This window comes from Onychostoma macrolepis, chromosome 06, assembly GCF_012432095.1.
Source record: "Onychostoma macrolepis isolate SWU-2019 chromosome 06, ASM1243209v1, whole genome shotgun sequence".
NCBI classification, from domain to species: Eukaryota; Metazoa; Chordata; class Actinopteri; order Cypriniformes; family Cyprinidae; genus Onychostoma; species Onychostoma macrolepis.
The window spans coordinates 14,028,121-14,044,896 of NC_081160.1; the positions used below are offsets into that span (position 1 = coordinate 14,028,121).

The window sequence follows — 16,776 nt, forward strand, 5'->3', positions numbered from 1 at the left end:
TACTGTAGTATGCACATTCCCAGGTCTGGGGACTCTATGCGAGACTTTTTCTTTAAATAAGATGCAAGCAAACTGTAAATATGTAAAGGAGAGAAAATATTTATTTGTTACAAAGTGAATAAAAACATATTGCATTCATATTTAAAGCCAACAAATGCAACTCTTTGCTCTCACTTTTGTCTCAAAATGTCTGATGGACTATTTGCAGTCCAAAATCAACCAAGTGTGAGACAAGACAGGAAGTCACCTCTACTGCTTGTGTAAATGCGAAACTGTGCAAACACTCAATCTTGTATAAGTTATTTGCATGCTTTAATATTTGACAAATGTCTGAACAGAACAATGATGTGAAAGTCTGTCAACTGGATTTTTTCCTTTTCAGTTTCCGCCTTTTCCAACATTTCAATAAACAGGTCCTTCAACAATGTATTTTTGTGAAACCACAACACTTTTTTTTAACGCAGAGAATGTGCAGACAGTGGAAAAAACACTGTTGCCAGTGTATCACAAAACACTTTATCTTTTATCAGAACTATTTTGTGCTACAGACAAAAAAACAAGAGAATTTCTCTATCAAAAATGCTGCAAGCTGACATTCTGTTTCTGTAGCATTAAAATGATATGTCTTGAAGTACCATTAACAAGAAGGTATAGATGAAAGATGAAAAGACAAACTTTATGCTAACAAACAACTTTTCCGAAAGGTTTTGTGGGTGAGGTGGAGCATCACCATGAACATCAGCACTTCAGTGGAGTCACTTCCCAGTCAACACATTTTGTTAAATCAATTGACATAAAGGTTTTCGTTGCTGAACAAATGGGCCACAGAGCTGTTTGCTTCCTCCAGTTTTGCAATATCGGTGTGACGACTTGTGGCTTTTCCTTTGGTGGGCCGCACCCCGGCCATCTCCTCATAAACAGGAACTACAGGCTGTGGCTTTCTACGGTTAAGCCATTTACACTGTGTGAGAGGAAATTGATAGAAGGGAGGGTTTAACCGAAACACTGAATATGCAGTGGTGTGTAAACCATATAGTCGGAAACACAGCTGCTTTAATCCACATATTAGATGTAAAATCTCTGTCACACAAGATTTAAAGGCAAATATGGGCCAACTTTTTTTTATTTTGGTATTGGAATATTGGATATGTAAAATAAAATACATTAAGTTAAAATGAACCTAAAACTGAAATGAGGTAAAATGGTTTTCTCATATCTTCTTTTTTTTACGTAATCTTTTACACGCTCTAAAAAATGCTCTGTGAAATATGGACAAACCCAGCAACTGGTTATTGGGTTGTTTTGACCCAGCAGTTGGGTTGAATGTTTAACCCAACCTTCTGGGTAGTAACCCAGCCACGTCAAAACAACCCAATAACTAGGTTTGTACATATTTTACCCAGCATATTTTAGAGTGCATATTCCCCAATAATGAAGACTATTTTTATGCATTTTCTTCTAATTTCAGTTAAAAGCAGTCTTCATTGACTATAATTTAGAAGTATGTTGTATTTCTATCTTATTTCTTCTTGCCTAAAGAACAAGTAAAACATGGCACAGGTTACCTCACTCTTCCCTAAAAATCAAATATGAAACTATAATTAAAATACTTACACAGTAAGCTGTAGCGAGAGTGAAAACCAGAACACCCAGCAGACATGCAGCTCCAGAGATCACATACAGCAATGGCAGGTAACTTGAACAATTAGGCTCATGAGCTGCAACACAGTCACAACAAAAACACACAACAGATTATATCATTGAGCATTTTTTCTGTATGTGTATTTCCACACGTTATATGGTTATTTACATTTTATGTAAGATACAGTATTTATGATGACTACTACTATTGTAGTTATTTGGATTATATTTATATATATAAAACTGAAGTATAATCTAAAATAATTATGCACAAAAACTGACCTTCTCTCTTTCTGTATAGGCTAATTGTACTAGAGGTCTGCGCGGGACTGTTTTTTAAGTCCCGCTCCCGCGAGGTTATATCCCGCACCCGCCCGCTCCCGCGATATTTATTCTTTGTTCACCCGCTGTCCGCTTTGAATAATTTTCTTCCCGACCCGACCGTTCCCGCTAAATTTAAATGTCGTTTTCAGAATCACACATTTAAATTTCCTCTACTGAAAGAAAGACAGATACGCTAACAAATAAAAGTGTAGTCTGCACAAAATCGTATTTGTTATTTTATTCGTCTTGTCAAGAGTCTTTTATTGACAGCAAAATGTTAAACGAATGGACAGTGCATCCACACTTTGCTCCATCTTTATTCTGCTCTGTCACTCGCAAATAAAACGAAGCACTTGTGTGCAGTGCATGCATAAAAGTCCAGTGCAGGCTGTACCGGTGCTTGAATAAAGTACAGATATGCTGTTCTGAAAAGACGTCGGGAACGGGATATTGTTAGACCGCCCGCTCCCGTTTCAAATTGCACCAGTTACCGACCGCAACCGCGTTTTATTCGGGAATTTAATCCCGTGTGTCGCAAGAAATCTGGACGGGTCCCGCGGGACAGCCGCCGGAATGCAGACCTCTAAATTGTAGTTAGGTTTCTGCCTGACTTTATTTTATTTTATTTTTAAATTTTCTTAGGTTCTGTAACCATCAGCTGAAAATGAAAAGGCTGAAAAAGACACATTACGCAGCAGGGGCCTTATTTATAAAATGTTGCGCAGAAACCGTCCAAAATTTGATTTTACGATCGTTTCTCAGAAATGCGTACGTGCGATTCATAGAATGAACGTACGAACAGAAAACGAGCGTACGCGCCTCTTTCAGATGTGAAATCTATGAATTGCAAATTATCTTGAACTTGAAGAACAGCCATTTGAAAAATTCTGCATTACTCCGACAATAAAAAGTGCGTACCTCTGCTCGGATCCTGACGTGACGCTAAGCACTTTTCCACGTCAAAGACCGTTTTTATGAGCATTGGCGTGGATTTAAACGTACCACGCTTTATAAATGAGGCCCCAGGTACTTTTGGTCCTCTAATTTGATTGGTGAATTCTTTTGTGGCTGCTGCTTTTGAGTAATTTAAGACTTTCACTGCTCGAGTTAATCAGATATTCTTTTTAATGGTAGGCTACTTTGTTGCATAAACTGGGGTACTAATAAATCACAGGTATCTACTGTCTTGATTGCAACATTTCCATACAGTTGACAAAAATTCAGATACAAGCTAATGTAGTAAAAAATATCAGTAATCGGTTTGTTGTTGTTGAGGTAAGGTATATTAAATGCACATTGCAGGGCAAGCCAATCAAACAATTTTTTCAATTGAAAATTCAACAATATTTTCATTTGAAAGTAAAATGCATTTGGATGATTTAGCTTTTTTTTTAAAGATAATGGTAGATTGAAGACAAGATTAACCTATTTCGGGCTTGTCACTGTGTTTGGAAGGGATATTACCATAGACCTCATATTAGAAGTGATATCAGTAAAGGTCACCTACACAAGTCTTCAACGTAGATGAAGAACTCCATCTTGCCAGCAACATTCTTATCAAATGGAAGATCACCATAGTGGAATTCACAGTGGTATATGTCTGTGTCCTGTCCTTGCAGGTTTGAGATTGTCAGATGAACTGTGTGGTTGTCCAGCTCATCACGTACAGTAACGCGATCCTTGTCCTCAGATTTATTGATAAACGGTGGGAATCCTTTAGAAAGATACATCACTCGTCTGGACTGCAGCAACCTGCGTTTCAGCGAAAAGGCAAATGGTTTTTCTTCTTTTTCTGCCGATTCACAGGAAATGTCAATGGATGAATTTCTTGCTCTGTGGATATAAACAATACCCCCGTGTGCTGAGGTGAAATGACCTAAATTAGTCACGTTTGTTAGATGAATCGCATGCACTGCAAAACACATGCAAGTTACACAGTCTCCTAACACAACTGATCTAGAATCCAGCATTAAGTCTTGGGAGAATACTTTTGCTGCAAAAATATAATATGTCTGACTGCAAAGTGTTGTGTGCAAACATTTCTGCATGTAAACTTTAGTTTCACTGCTGGCCATTTTATGAAATTATGTCTTTTATAATCTTCAAAAACTACAACAAAAAGGTTAAAACTGAATGAAGTATTAACTTACCAGTTACAGAAGGGGTGATAAGAAACAAGAGAACAATATGAGCATACTTAAAACCTAACATTATTAAAAAGTAAATAAATTTAAAAAAAAAAAAAGCAAATAGTGACTGGTTGGAAAGCCAGATAGTCTCCGAGCGTAACGAAATCATGCCACATGAAAGTTTTAAGCAGTGTTTTGACTCCACCTTGACGCTTGAGAAGGAAAAGGAAATCAGTCTTAAGTGATTTGTCAATTTCAGTTTCATCATTATGAAACCGTACAGATTTTTGCGTACAGTCATCATTATATTGCTTAGCCTAAGTCAAAAGTGTAGTATGTATTTAATAATAAGGTCACAATTTAGTTTGGGGACCAATTCTTCTTATTAACTAACTACCACTTTTGCCTCAATAAACTTCTAATTACTGCTTATTAACAGTTCCTAAGGTAGTTAAGTTTACGTATGGGGTAGGATTAAGGGATGTAGAATATTGTGCAGTATGTGCTTTATAAGTACTAATAATCAGCCAATACATTAGAACATAACATATTGGTTGTTTATTAGTACTTATACATTTATTTATTAGTACTTAAAAATGATGTGTTTACATCAGACATGCACATGCTATTATTACACATCTGAGAAGGTAAAGGAAAGCAAGTAGTTCAAAAAAGGACTGTTATCTAATCATGTAATTAGAGTATCCTTTTCAAGATCAGCAAAATATTGTAATTTAGCAAAGCAAATAGCGATTATTTTTGTTAGATCACAAAAGACCACAAAACAAGAGTATGGGAAGAAGAAAAATGCACAAAATGTGGCTAAGTTATTAAAATGGGAAAATGATTTGGGCAAGAAAGGCAAACTCTAGCATATCATGGAATAATAACAATAATATTAATAACAACAAAAAACTCAGAAAATAAAGCATACATTGACTACAATGTAATCAGTTATCATTATGTTGTTTCTCCCTTTGTTTTTGATTGAAGCAGCCAACTTTTGATTGAAGTTCCAACTGGTCTGCTGTTGATCTTTTTAAAATCATGACCATGGGAGAAGATTGAAAATAAATACCATATTGATTCCCTGTTGAGAAGATTTTACACCTTTAAAGACACCTTTCAAATTCAACCAAAAAAAAAAAAAAAACGTGTCAAAAAATATTCCAAAGTAATTAAGTGTTGAACGCAGACTATACAAAAGCATTTTTTCTTAATGCTTACCAATAAAATGTATTTTATTACAAAATTGTTTTCAACTTTACCTCAAAACACCACCTCTTATAAAGGTGAAGCTTTTGTAAAGTGCGTTCTCATGAATGTTTTGAACAGGCCAATCAGATTTTTTTATTTTTAAATATTTAAAGGGCTGCAGACATTCTGGCTGCATTTCTGTAGACAAATTTCTCATGGTCTGGCAATCATCTGTGATAAGTTTTTTTTTTTTTTTTTTATAAATCCTGTTACCAAACAGTTCCTACTGTATAGATGCTTACTCAAGTATGTTGGAAATGCATCTCAATCAGCATCAAGCTGCATTATGAAATAAAAGTGTGCAAAGCTGTAATCAAGTTGGCGATTCTAAATGATCCGACAGAACTAATAGCTTTGGTTAAATAGATTTAGACAACAGATTAACACAATTTAATATTTTGCACTCTCCTTTTTTAATCCAAAACTAGAAATGGCATTACCAAATTAAAAAGATGTTAATGAAGCCTTTGGATTAGAAGCGCAATTGTGGTCTCAAGACAAAACTTGACAGATACTGTCTCTTGCTCTTTTTTTTAATGTGTTTTAATTACTCTTTTTCTGTAATGTTTAGAAAACAATAAACTTAAACTGGTACTGTATATTGCTTATTAAAATCCAAGCAATGAAACAGTCAAATTAGAATACAGATGTTTATTTCACATTTGTAACATCAGTACAAACAAACTTTTCTGCTATAAATCCTTACAGTACTTTTCGGCATTGAATTTTCATGTTCTGACTTAGCAATAAATTAACTTTTTCCTTCCAAATAACACCGAATTGGGAAGGAAAGATGAAAACTTACGGTGTGAAATCAAATAGCACATCTGTGTTGTAATAGGGTTAAAACTAAACTCTGTAGACAGTAGCTCTTGAAGTGCAGGGTTGGCAAACCTCTGCTTTAAGGGCATTAAAAGTCTGATAGATGCAAACACAGACGTTACTCTAAATGCCGTGACTGTCTGGCAAACACTTGACTGGTTAAATCTCTTTAGGGTTAATTTTTCCTGCTTTCCCCCCCAAACACTAAAACAGTTTCTGGTCAATTTATTACATGAGGAAGAGTAAAACCATGGGTCAAATACAAAAACATGCAATAAAATCAGATCCTTTACAATGTAATTCACACAGTGGCTCTTACCTGCAGACCAGGAAATGCTTCCAAGCCATTGTACCAATTTAATACTGGTAACTGAGAAATATCAATCAAGCCTGCCACAGACAAATGTGTGATGCATTTTAAATCCAACTTCTGGAAAGATCATTCATGCAACTAGGTTATCAAGCAAAAATGTGTAATTTAAATATATTAAGGAGTGATTACAGCTTTACTTTGTCACTATACTGAATATCTTTATGAACATTTCAGAACAAACTTGTTATTGACAGAGCGAGTGTATCTGTAATGTCATTACGGCTTTATCAAGAAAACCAACCTGCCTGAAGACTCCACTGTTCAGGAAACACACTCACACAAAAACAAAATCAAGAAGAAAAAAAAATCAAATTAAGTATGTTTTATTACAAATACATATAGCAAAAAAAAATAAGTCCAACAGCACAGTATGGTGCTGTGAGGGCTTCACTACTAAGATAGAAGCAGAAATCTTACTGGGAACTTGCCTTGAGTATGGAGATACTGTTAGGCCAGCGGCTTCAATATATTATGAACCTTTGTCTAATATACTGTACTTGTACAACCTGAATGAAACACAATAGGAAGAAAAGCAATACATGTATCAACTGTAACATTGATACTGCTGTTATCTTCTTTGTCTTTATTTAAGGGCTGAATCCAGAACTCTTGTGTGCTATTACATATCTCAAATGTCCAGTATGCAGTTTTTCTTCAGCAGTGGGTTTAGAGCTCATTGGTTTGGCTACATTAAAAGCACAAGATGAGAAAAGGTTTAACCTCCAAACCTAGTGGGACGACAGAGCCATTTCAGTATCGGCTGCCTGGAGACATTACAGGTGGCCTTATGCCCATGGGAGGCCCAGCTTGGTATGGGGGCACCATTGGGGCACTCTGTCCATAAGGAGGCATGCCACCACCCATATAACCAGGCATGCCCTGTGGAGGACCACCATACTGACCTGAAAGCAAAAACACAGTGACTAAACGCCTAAGCTTGAAGCAGTTAGCTCTACCATACTTAATGATTTAAAACTCCCTTATTTTAATGCGTCAGCATGTGCTTATGGTATTAACGGTTCACAAAACTCACGATTCGGTTCAATACAACACAGTGGTGTCATGGTTTGGTACGTTTTCGATATGGGGGGTGGTGGGGCGTTGTGGGCTGGGGAAATTTCTTGCGTCACAATGTTGGAAATATTTCTGTTTTAAACCATGAAGGTGGATGGATTGGATATCATATAAGCAATGTGCAAACTTTGCGTAAGAGTTATGCTGGTGAATGTCTTAATCTCAGTCAATTTACTATGTAGAAAGTAAAAACGGAATGGCAGAATAATTTCTGCATCTGATGCAGCATATTCTCTCAGAGATGATGAGAGACGAATCGACTTCAACATATGCTGATAATGGTATAAAGCTAACTCAAGAGAAATATTGACAGCGTGAACATAGCCTACATGTGTTCAGAACTCAATTAAGGAGTAAAAGGTGAACTGACAACTGAATTTAGCTGCAGTGTGTACGTGGCCTACGGATTTACAGAAATGCTATGCAGTGTGTACGGAACCGAACTGAACAACTAGTTGTTAATGAAGTTTTTAACGTGCATAGATATATGTCTCTTCTGTATGTGTGGTGAACCACAGGGAAAGCAGTACCAGAGCAGCATGAGCCTTGACTCGTTCGTGTTGCCAGATCTTGCTAGAAAAATCAGCAAACAAGAACAAAACCATAAAAACGTAAAAGTAAATCCAAATGCTTTGTGCTAAAAATAAGACCAAAATATAGCGACTTGTGTCTCCTCACTTTGATAACTCCATAAACCCGATCGCTTTATGATCCGAGCTTAAACAACAAGCCCAAAAAAATGCTTGTAATGCGTGATCATGGCAACACAGACAGAACGCACTCTGTGAAGTAGCCTGAAAAAGCATAAACAAAACATAATGCCTCAGTCCACTTTACTTTGGTTGAACTGCTGAATTTAGCAAGTGTTTGTCACTATATTACTACTTTTGTCACAATAATGATACGGCAAAACGTTGCTATGGTTTCCAAGCTGTCAATAAATCGCAGTTTTGAGAGTGAGGCTGTTTCTCAATTTCAAGAACGCAAAGAACGGTCTTGTGTTCTCATGGATCTCTTGCCAGGGTATCCTGAGAGAATGAACTCGGAAGGACACGAGAACCCAGAACGGGTCTTTGTGAGAATTGAGATGCGCTGTGTTCTTGCTGCTTAACTGACAGTCCCAGCAGGTTATAAGGAGTGAGACAGCGACATGCAATGCACAATAACATCACGAACAAATGCCATAACGCATTTAAAAAATTTATTTCATTTTATTATACAAAATATTTTCATATTTTATAGCTTTTTAACTGCATGTATTTGTGAAAATTATTAGGCCATGTATAACGTTACATAGTCTTTTTAATATGCCAATAAAAAGTACGACAGGCTCTCTCACTTCATTAAAATTATGCAAAACAAAACGACAAATGTTTACTTTCACGAGCCGTCACATACTGTCCCGCTTACAGCGGGAATCTCTTCAGCGAGAATGAAGTTTAAAGCTTACAGGCTTCCATACGTCGTCCGCCCGCAGCGTCTTCTGGGATTTCTAATGGTTTGATTCTCTCAAGTCTGCATTCGATGCATCCTCGATTTCAAGAACACATCCAGGCACTTTCATGTGTACTTGCATTCTCGAGTATTGGAATTGAACTTCGACGGTTAATGATGGAGTAGAGCGAGAAGACAAGGACGCAATATCGTATAAGAACACATATTGAGAAAAGGCCTGAGTCTTGTTCCGTACATACACATAACAATAATATAGGGGATTGACTCCCGCATTTAAATGCGGTTGTCACTCCTGAAACTTACAGCGTGTATATGAATGCGCTGCCTTCTTGTGGCTTGACTTTATTCTCAAAATATTTTGACTTCATTCTGGTAATTTCAACTTTATTCTCGTAGTATTTCGACTTTATTCTCAAAATATTACGACTTTAATCTCGTAATCGTAGAATGTTTTTTTTTTTTTTAAATGTGGCACTAAAACGCCGTCATAAATAATAAATAGGAGTACAAAAAAACTAACTAAATAAAATAAATCGAATTTTAATTTAAACTAATTAATTTAAACAGAAATTATATGATCTACAGACACAATCTTACCATGTATGGGATGCCTCATTCCAGGCTGCTGAGGAGGTAAAACCTGCTGGGCAGGTATCATTCCTCCCACTGCTCCACTAGGGGGAGCCGAGGCAGCAGCTGCTGCAGTCTGCCCAGGCCGAGGGATTAGCCTCTGGTACCTAGGCAGCTGAGCCCGTCTCTCTTCCTGAATTGGGACCAAGACAATAAAAATGAAATCAGACACTTGCAGTAACAAGAACACACTTTGGACTGCATGTATTCTCACAACATCAGCTAACTCTTTCATTTGTTTCAGCAATATTTCATAATACCAGTTAATGCATTCACAATTACTTACTGTCAAAAAAAGTAGTTAGAGCAAAACTCAAGCACTCACCAGCGAGATATCCTCATCAGGGTGCATCAACTTACTGGTAGCACTCAAGGTGGTGAGGGTGGCTGGCTTACTTGTGACTGTGGCAGGGGGCTTGGCCACAGTGCTGGAGGAGGCAGCAACAGAGGGAGTGGAAGAAGGCTGGGTGTACGCTGGGAATGTCACCTTAGGAGAAACAGAGGTGGTTGATGACGGTCCAGATACCGTCTGCTGCGCCTGAAATGAAAGCAACAATTTCAAAACATGTTCGCAATTAAGGCAAAGGTCCTCCACAATCACAGTGCACACTGCCAAATAATCATCATCAATAAAATGTTTTCAAGTAAAGCCATTTTGGATAATTACAGGAGTAATAACATTTTGGCAAATAAATAAAAAATCCTACAAAAGCAAACTACATAACCTCTGAAGTCTAAACGGGGTATTACAGGTAGCACAAAAACTCTTTGCCACAATTTAAAAAAAAAAAAATAAGATAAGGAATGTATAACAAGCCCAAAGCAAAACGCATATGCATGCATGAAGAAACTAATCAAAATACCAACCAACTAAATATCTGCCTAAATATCAACACATGCTTTATATGCATGTGCATATCTACTAATGACAGAGACAAGCGTGTCTGATCTGCATGTTGTACTGATGTAAAGAGAAGCACACAAACTAGTGCGTACTTGAGCATAGCTAGGGAACAGAGGCTTAGAGGAGGCAGACTGTGTCTCTGCACTCGCAGGGGCTGCGCTGGGGCTCGCAACACCAGTCCCCATCTGAAGCACAGAGAGAAAGGACAACAGTAACAGTTTCCTTTGACTTCCTGAGAAAACTGAACCTTGAATTTATTCAGTTAGTCTCTTTAGTGGCAAGATGCAAGTGGCAAGAAGATGCAGACCCTTTACCATACATTCTCACAAAAACTGCACCTTTAGGCATACAACAGCTTGTCACTAGGGCAGCACCCTCAAACTGACCACCTTTTAGTGGAAGATAAGGTACAATGTTATCTCTAAAAGGATGCTCCTCCAATTGCAAGTTGTTGTAACATTAAACATACAAATTCTTATTAAACAGTGACACTAGCTATTGTCCTTTACTGGCACTGTATTTATCAAAGAAAAAAAACTTGTCTAATACAATGACTACTGACTTTTGATTGTTTCTTTAGCCTAAATCCAATACCTTTGTTGATGAACCCTGAAGTTTATTCACTAACAGTGGCTACACATACTCAACCAGCAAATAGGTCTGGTTCTATATTCAGTACCTGCACAGCGCTGGGGAAGAGAGGTTTGGATGCAGCGGACTGTGTGGCGGGTACAGCTGGTCTGCTGGCCATTACAGGAGCAGAGACAGGGGCTGCAGGTGCCATAGGAGGCATGCCAGGCCTGGCAACATGAGGTGGCATTCCTAAAAACAAGAAAATGATCAACTACCAAAACCGTTTGACTGGGACTTTTTTGTACTCAAACTGATGCAAAAAATGGCTATTATCAATAACCAAAAATGTGATGCTCAACTAGTGCTGATCAAATGAAGCAGTTTAAGTTACCTGAGAATAACCTGAACAGCACAAATAGTTTAAATACCTTATTACCCAAATGTAATCACTTTTAGGGTGTTCACACTTGTAGTTCGGTTCTCTTGGTTTGGACCAAAAAATGAAAACGATACATTTGGTCCTGGTCCGCTAGAGTTCACACTGGCACATCAAATACTTCTAAACGAACCAAAATCAGGATGTAATGACAAGATAAGATGTTACGCGACATGATTTGACGACGCGGAACCGAGTGGTGTATCCAACACAAAGTTAACATTTACATTTAGCACAGTGCACATAGCATGTTTTTTTTGTTTTTTATAAATTAGAACAAAATGAATAGAATGGAATAAAATAGGTCCACTTGTTTGGTGCGCACCAGGGTTCGGATGGCAGCATTCACACTTACTCAAATGAACCGCACTAACAGAGCAATCACACCAGAGTTCGTTTTAATTGAACCAAACATGACAAGTGTGAACACACCCTACAATGAAAATTTTAAGTAACACTAAAAATAACAGGTCTCGCAAAATTTCAAAATCCCTGGTAGCCCTTCGGGCAGGTACTCTTCAGATTTTGGCAGCCCGAAAATTAATTTAACTAGCCCAAAAAATGTATTTAATATAGAAAATTAGATAGGAGTTTAAATGTCAATCAAAAATATTTTCAATACACAAATATCAACAAATATGAAGGAAGGAATTTTATTTCACTATTTACAGGGTATCTGCAGAATTTTTTAAAAATATATTTATATTTACAATTTATGACCCATTTTAAGAGCTGTACAAGTAAAATGAACACATAATGAGCGGGGTTGGACAATGTCTATGGTAACATACAGTATTGAGCCATAAAATTACATGATTTACAGTTCAGATACAGGTTTTCACAAAAACAAAAATCTTATACAACAGCGTTTCAGGCTATAGACAGTTTTTATGAAAAGGGATCAAACAAACATATAAATTGTTCATTTAAAACGTATAAATATTACTGTCTTAATTGTTTAGATTTTTAGAAGGCACATCAACTTCTTTCTCATTTACAACTATGTGTTTGCTGCGTAAAAACATGCGTTGATATTTGCATTGATCTGACCCATAAACAGCAAGAAAGGCTTATTGGAAATGCAAATTCATCAACGCTGAAATATTGCGGTTTCCCTGGAAACACTGTACACAAAGCAGCTCAGCGCTCATAAACGCTGCTTTATCAGGAATTATAGGGAAAATGAAATTAAAATGCCAACGTTTCTGAGGACAGTCGGTTCCCTTCAGATACATTCACATAAGACAACCACGCCGCGTTTTGACTTGAAACGTGCAGCGCTCATGTTTATTCAATGACATCATTGCCTTTTGAAGTTTAATCCTGCAGTATCGCACGACTCTTGTCTTTCCATCCCCAACTGTAAGACCTCTTGAAATTATAATTAAGACATTTCTTACACCATTTAACATATTTAAAACTTTTTATGGCCTTAATTTTGATACAACTCACTTTCAGAGTTTATAAGGACCCGCGGGAGATCTGTATTTAAGGAGCCCGTCGGGCAGGCAGTGATACATTTTGGTAGCCCGACTGGAAAACACAATAGCCCCGGGACATTGGGCTAGCGATTTTGCGAGCCCTGAATAATGACTGTTTATTAATAATATGAACTGGGCTTTAAGTAATTTATCATCAATAATTGTTAACAACACTGACCTGGTGGCATGCCGGGCATCATCGGAGGCATTCCCGGACCCGGGGGCATCATCCCTCCCATTGGCATCATGCTATGCAAAACAGGACCAAAGATAAATCACTGGACCATAATATATCAGCTTATAACCTCTATAACTGAAAATTAAGACCTACCCAGGTGGCATGCCTGGCATTACTGGTGGCATCCCAGGAATCATTGGTGGGACACCAGTCAACATCGGTGGCATGCCTTTAGGAAGAGATGTGAAGTATTAATGGGGCACACTTTAGCTTGAGAGGTATTTAAACTACTTAGGCTTTTTAAACTATTGGCATACACACCTACATAACCAGCGGGTGGCATGCCTTGGGCCTGATGACCAGGATGCATGCCCGCCTGGGTCATTGGGGGTATGTAGGCTGCCTGAGGCTGAGCAGCAGGCTGCTGAAATGATGAAGGTCCAGCTTCATCATCATCGTCGTCCTCATCAGAATCATCCTGGTTCTGTTTCTTCTTCTGACTCTCTGCTCGGATAACAGAACAAGTTTAGGGTAAACGTACCTATTAAGCTCACGTACCCATTAAGCACACTTCCATATTTGAGCTCAGATTATAAAAAGAAAAAAAATAATGTATTATCATACTTGATGTCTTAACCAATTGATGTGTTTGTTACTACATAACTCTTGTAATTTCAAGTCAATCAGATCATTGCATGCCGAGATATGATTCTCCATGTGTTTACACTGTCTGGCAGCCATTTTGAAAGCTGTCTGAAAACTTTCACCAAAAGAGGAGCCCTTAAAATGTGCTTTTTAAAGATTTTTAAGCCTTTATTTTGGGTAAGTTTCACTACTTACTGTAAAATTAAAGAGATTAATGTTCAGACTTTTGCATATTATAACCTGGTAATAATTACAATTAGATCCAAAAGAAGTTTTAGCAACATAGCACAGATGCTACAGAACACAGTTAGCTGACTAGCTGTATAAGATTGTGTGCTACGCTAATATATTACTTCACAGGCATTACTGGCTTATACTTTTAAATCCATAATATTATAAATTTACAGTTTATTGCTGGTCTGTGGTTTTATACTGCTGTAATTTTTAAAGATTTCATATTATTGTAAGGTGAGCTTAAAGGGTGCACTACTATGAAAATCACACAGCTTCAGTGTGACATCAATAAGAAAAAGTATAATAAATACTACATGAAATTTATTAAAAATTGTTGCTGCTCCAATTAAGCTCAGTGTGCTCTCTTTAAGCTCTTCCACATTGAACTTCTATGTAAATACGTCATAAACAGACTTTAAATATTAACTGATGGTTGTCACTTTAATTTAAGTTAATAGATTTTCTATGGATTCTGTCAAATCTAATCTGCAGACTGGCTCTGATCTTTGGCAACTAGCACCACCTTCTCCAGACTGTAAATCGGTAGAAAATCGGGGCAAAAATCATGTAGTGTATTCCAGCCATAAGAGACTATAGATAAGTTGACATCCATTTAATAAGAGGCTTCATAATGAGGCTAGTTTCTGGGTTTATCCCCATGAATTAAATGTTTTATTGGTTTGTTTTGTTATTTGATTTTTGAATGTGTTATTTAGCTGAACGTGGACTAGTCTAGATGTTGCAATGTGCTAAGATGACACTTCATTATGAATATATAACTGATCGACTTGAATGCCTTGTTGCTTGTTTTTAGTGTTGTTTATTGTGATTGACTTTGTACCTTCAAAAAATATATTTTTCAATTATTCTTTAAAAAGGTTGTTTAAAATAAACAAGAATTTTCAATAAAACATGATGTGAGCTTAATGGGAACAGGGGTGTGATTAAAGGGTACAAAAATGCCCATTAAGCACAGCCTGACTTTTTGCATTTAATGATGTATATCTTAACAGAAATGCGTTTATGTCATTTAAAATAAAATATTTATCTGTGAGAGATTATTTTATTTTAACGCAACTTTTTGTACTGAAATCAATATCTTGTAAACTACAAATTTCTCAATGTAGATTTTGGTGAGCTTAATAGGTACGTTTACCCTATATTTCTGTCACAAATCATCCTATAGATATTTTAAACACAAATTAGTTTGCCTAAGCACTATAACACCATACCTTGAGACTTTTGTTCAAGTACTCTTCTCCGATCTTGCATGTCTTTTTCTGGAATACCCTCCATGCCATAGATTTCCAGTTCTATGTCTGTTCTTCCCGGTATAGCATTGGGAACTGCGTCTATTGTTTCTTTGTGCACCTTTAAAACACGGATTTAATAACTCAACAACCTTTACCAAACATCAAAGCAAACGTATCAGTAACACATCACTACTGTCCATACCTGCATGCAGTGTATGGCTAATCCAGGTCCTGTGTACAGCTTCTTGTGACATATATGACATTTGAAATGTTTGGCTTTTTGGTGCTGAATAAGAATTTTTTCATCGTCGAAATCTCGGTTGCAGTACCTGGAAGTCTGATTAAGGATCACACTGAGGGAGACGAGAGAACGCTAAGAACGGAAAGAAATATGTAAAGAGCTTGAGATCAAACTGCAATGTGTAAAGAACAAGCAAATGTGATGATAATGGTGAAATAAGCATCTGACTGCGGTTATAGAAGATAATTACATTTACAATCCAAAAAGCGCGACAGCGAGACACAGCTATTGTGTCAAAAATACGCTCTTAATCCTAATAAACAAGATACACCACATGGCATTAAATGAAGAAAATGCACCAATGTGAAACATACAGGCTTCTGTTTTTCTGACTGCAGTGTGAAACTGACAGCATGAGCTCAAATTCATGATCACGCCGCTGAAACAGCACTGAACAGGCCGCATCGGGACATGAAAAGGATACCAACACCAAGGCTTCAATTGCTTCTTCTTCTTTCGTCCCATTTTAATAATAACTCGTTATTGTCTCCTAAACCAAAAGGGGGAAAGGATTTGAAACAGCCACCGAACGCAGCTTTTTGATTTCAGTTCGGAACACACACACACAAAAAAATGGCGCTGCTCCGCTAATGTCTCTCACCCACAATGCAGCGGGCTATGACGCAAACACGCAACACCGTCCGTCCGCGCGCTCCTGATGACGTTAAGACATAACCCCGCCCATATCCTGTAGGATTATTTTAATGGGATTTTAATCCTATAGGATTTTTTTTTAAAATTATTATTCTAAAGTTGCACTTTTCCACTGTATTTGTTTTACTAACAAATAGTACTTGCAGTTTGCTTAAATTCACCCTGATGTAGACATTGTTCATTGTATGTTGCACAACCTGCAGTAACATTGTAAACAACATGGGAGGTGATTTGTGCAGCACACAAGCATTAGTTTTTTATTTATTTATATATTTTTTTACAGTCTATGGGACAACCCATCACTCCATAAAATAGAGGATTCTGTCTGTTTCATTGTATCACAAATTCACAATTATTAGTTTCTCGAGATAAGAGAACTATCAAAATGAGAGCTGTGAATCCACAAAATAAT

At 37.1% G+C, this 16,776-nt stretch overlaps 2 protein-coding genes across 6 annotated transcripts; both read right to left on the reverse strand.

Moving 5' to 3' along the window:
* Window positions 1-78: 78 nt before the first annotated feature.
* Window positions 79-6,854, reverse strand: cd7al (cd7 antigen-like). Of its 3 annotated transcripts, XM_058778323.1 has the most exons (5): window positions 6,788-6,854; window positions 6,493-6,563; window positions 3,473-3,798; window positions 1,615-1,718; window positions 79-961 (listed from the first exon to the last, which is right to left on the reverse strand). In XM_058778323.1, the coding sequence occupies exons 2-5, from the start codon at window positions 6,519-6,521 to the stop codon at window positions 785-787; spliced, it is 636 nt and encodes a 211-aa protein (XP_058634306.1). In that variant the 5' UTR covers window positions 6,522-6,563; window positions 6,788-6,854; the 3' UTR covers window positions 79-784. The 3 variants fall into 3 exon arrangements, with proteins under 3 accessions (XP_058634306.1, XP_058634305.1, XP_058634304.1); XM_058778322.1 differs by lacking the exons at window positions 6,493-6,563; window positions 6,788-6,854 and adding an exon at window positions 4,116-5,836 and having other exon boundaries at window positions 3,473-3,826; XM_058778321.1 differs by lacking the exons at window positions 6,493-6,563; window positions 6,788-6,854 and adding an exon at window positions 4,116-5,836 and having other exon boundaries at window positions 3,473-3,841.
* znf207b (zinc finger protein 207, b) lies at window positions 5,988-16,333 on the reverse strand. Of its 3 annotated transcripts, none has more exons than XM_058778318.1 (11): window positions 16,135-16,333; window positions 15,612-15,738; window positions 15,389-15,527; window positions 13,599-13,781; window positions 13,431-13,506; window positions 13,278-13,348; window positions 11,289-11,431; window positions 10,702-10,794; window positions 10,031-10,243; window positions 9,673-9,838; window positions 5,988-7,448 (listed from the first exon to the last, which is right to left on the reverse strand). In XM_058778318.1, the coding sequence occupies exons 1-11, from the start codon at window positions 16,173-16,175 to the stop codon at window positions 7,297-7,299; spliced, it is 1,404 nt and encodes a 467-aa protein (XP_058634301.1). In that variant the 5' UTR covers window positions 16,176-16,333; the 3' UTR covers window positions 5,988-7,296. The 3 variants fall into 3 exon arrangements, with proteins under 3 accessions (XP_058634301.1, XP_058634303.1, XP_058634302.1); XM_058778320.1 differs by having other exon boundaries at window positions 15,612-15,782; window positions 16,025-16,152; XM_058778319.1 differs by lacking the exon at window positions 10,702-10,794 and having other exon boundaries at window positions 16,135-16,332.
* Between the last annotated feature and the right edge of the window lie 443 nt (window positions 16,334-16,776).

Excerpts from the sequence above, each read along its gene's own strand:
- cd7al (XM_058778321.1), bottom strand. The coding sequence starts at position 4,398 with ATGATGACTGTACGCAAAAATCTGTACGGTTTCATAATGATGAAACTG. Across the intron at positions 1,719-3,472 it reads CATCTACGTTGAAGACTTGT|CTCATGAGCCTAATTGTTCA; the intron begins GTAGGTGACCTT and ends ACTGTGTTGCAG. Across the intron at positions 962-1,614 it reads CTCTCGCTACAGCTTACTGT|TGTAAATGGCTTAACCGTAG; the intron begins GTAAGTATTTTA and ends CCTCTCACACAG.
- znf207b (XM_058778318.1), bottom strand. The coding sequence starts at position 16,175 with ATGGGACGAAAGAAGAAGAAGCAATTGAAGCCTTGGTGTTG. Across the intron at positions 13,782-15,388 it reads ACTTGAACAAAAGTCTCAAG|AGAGTCAGAAGAAGAAACAG; the intron begins GTATGGTGTTAT and ends TTATCCGAGCAG. Across the intron at positions 10,244-10,701 it reads TGTTCCCTAGCTATGCTCAA|GCGCAGCAGACGGTATCTGG; the intron begins GTACGCACTAGT and ends CTTTCATTTCAG.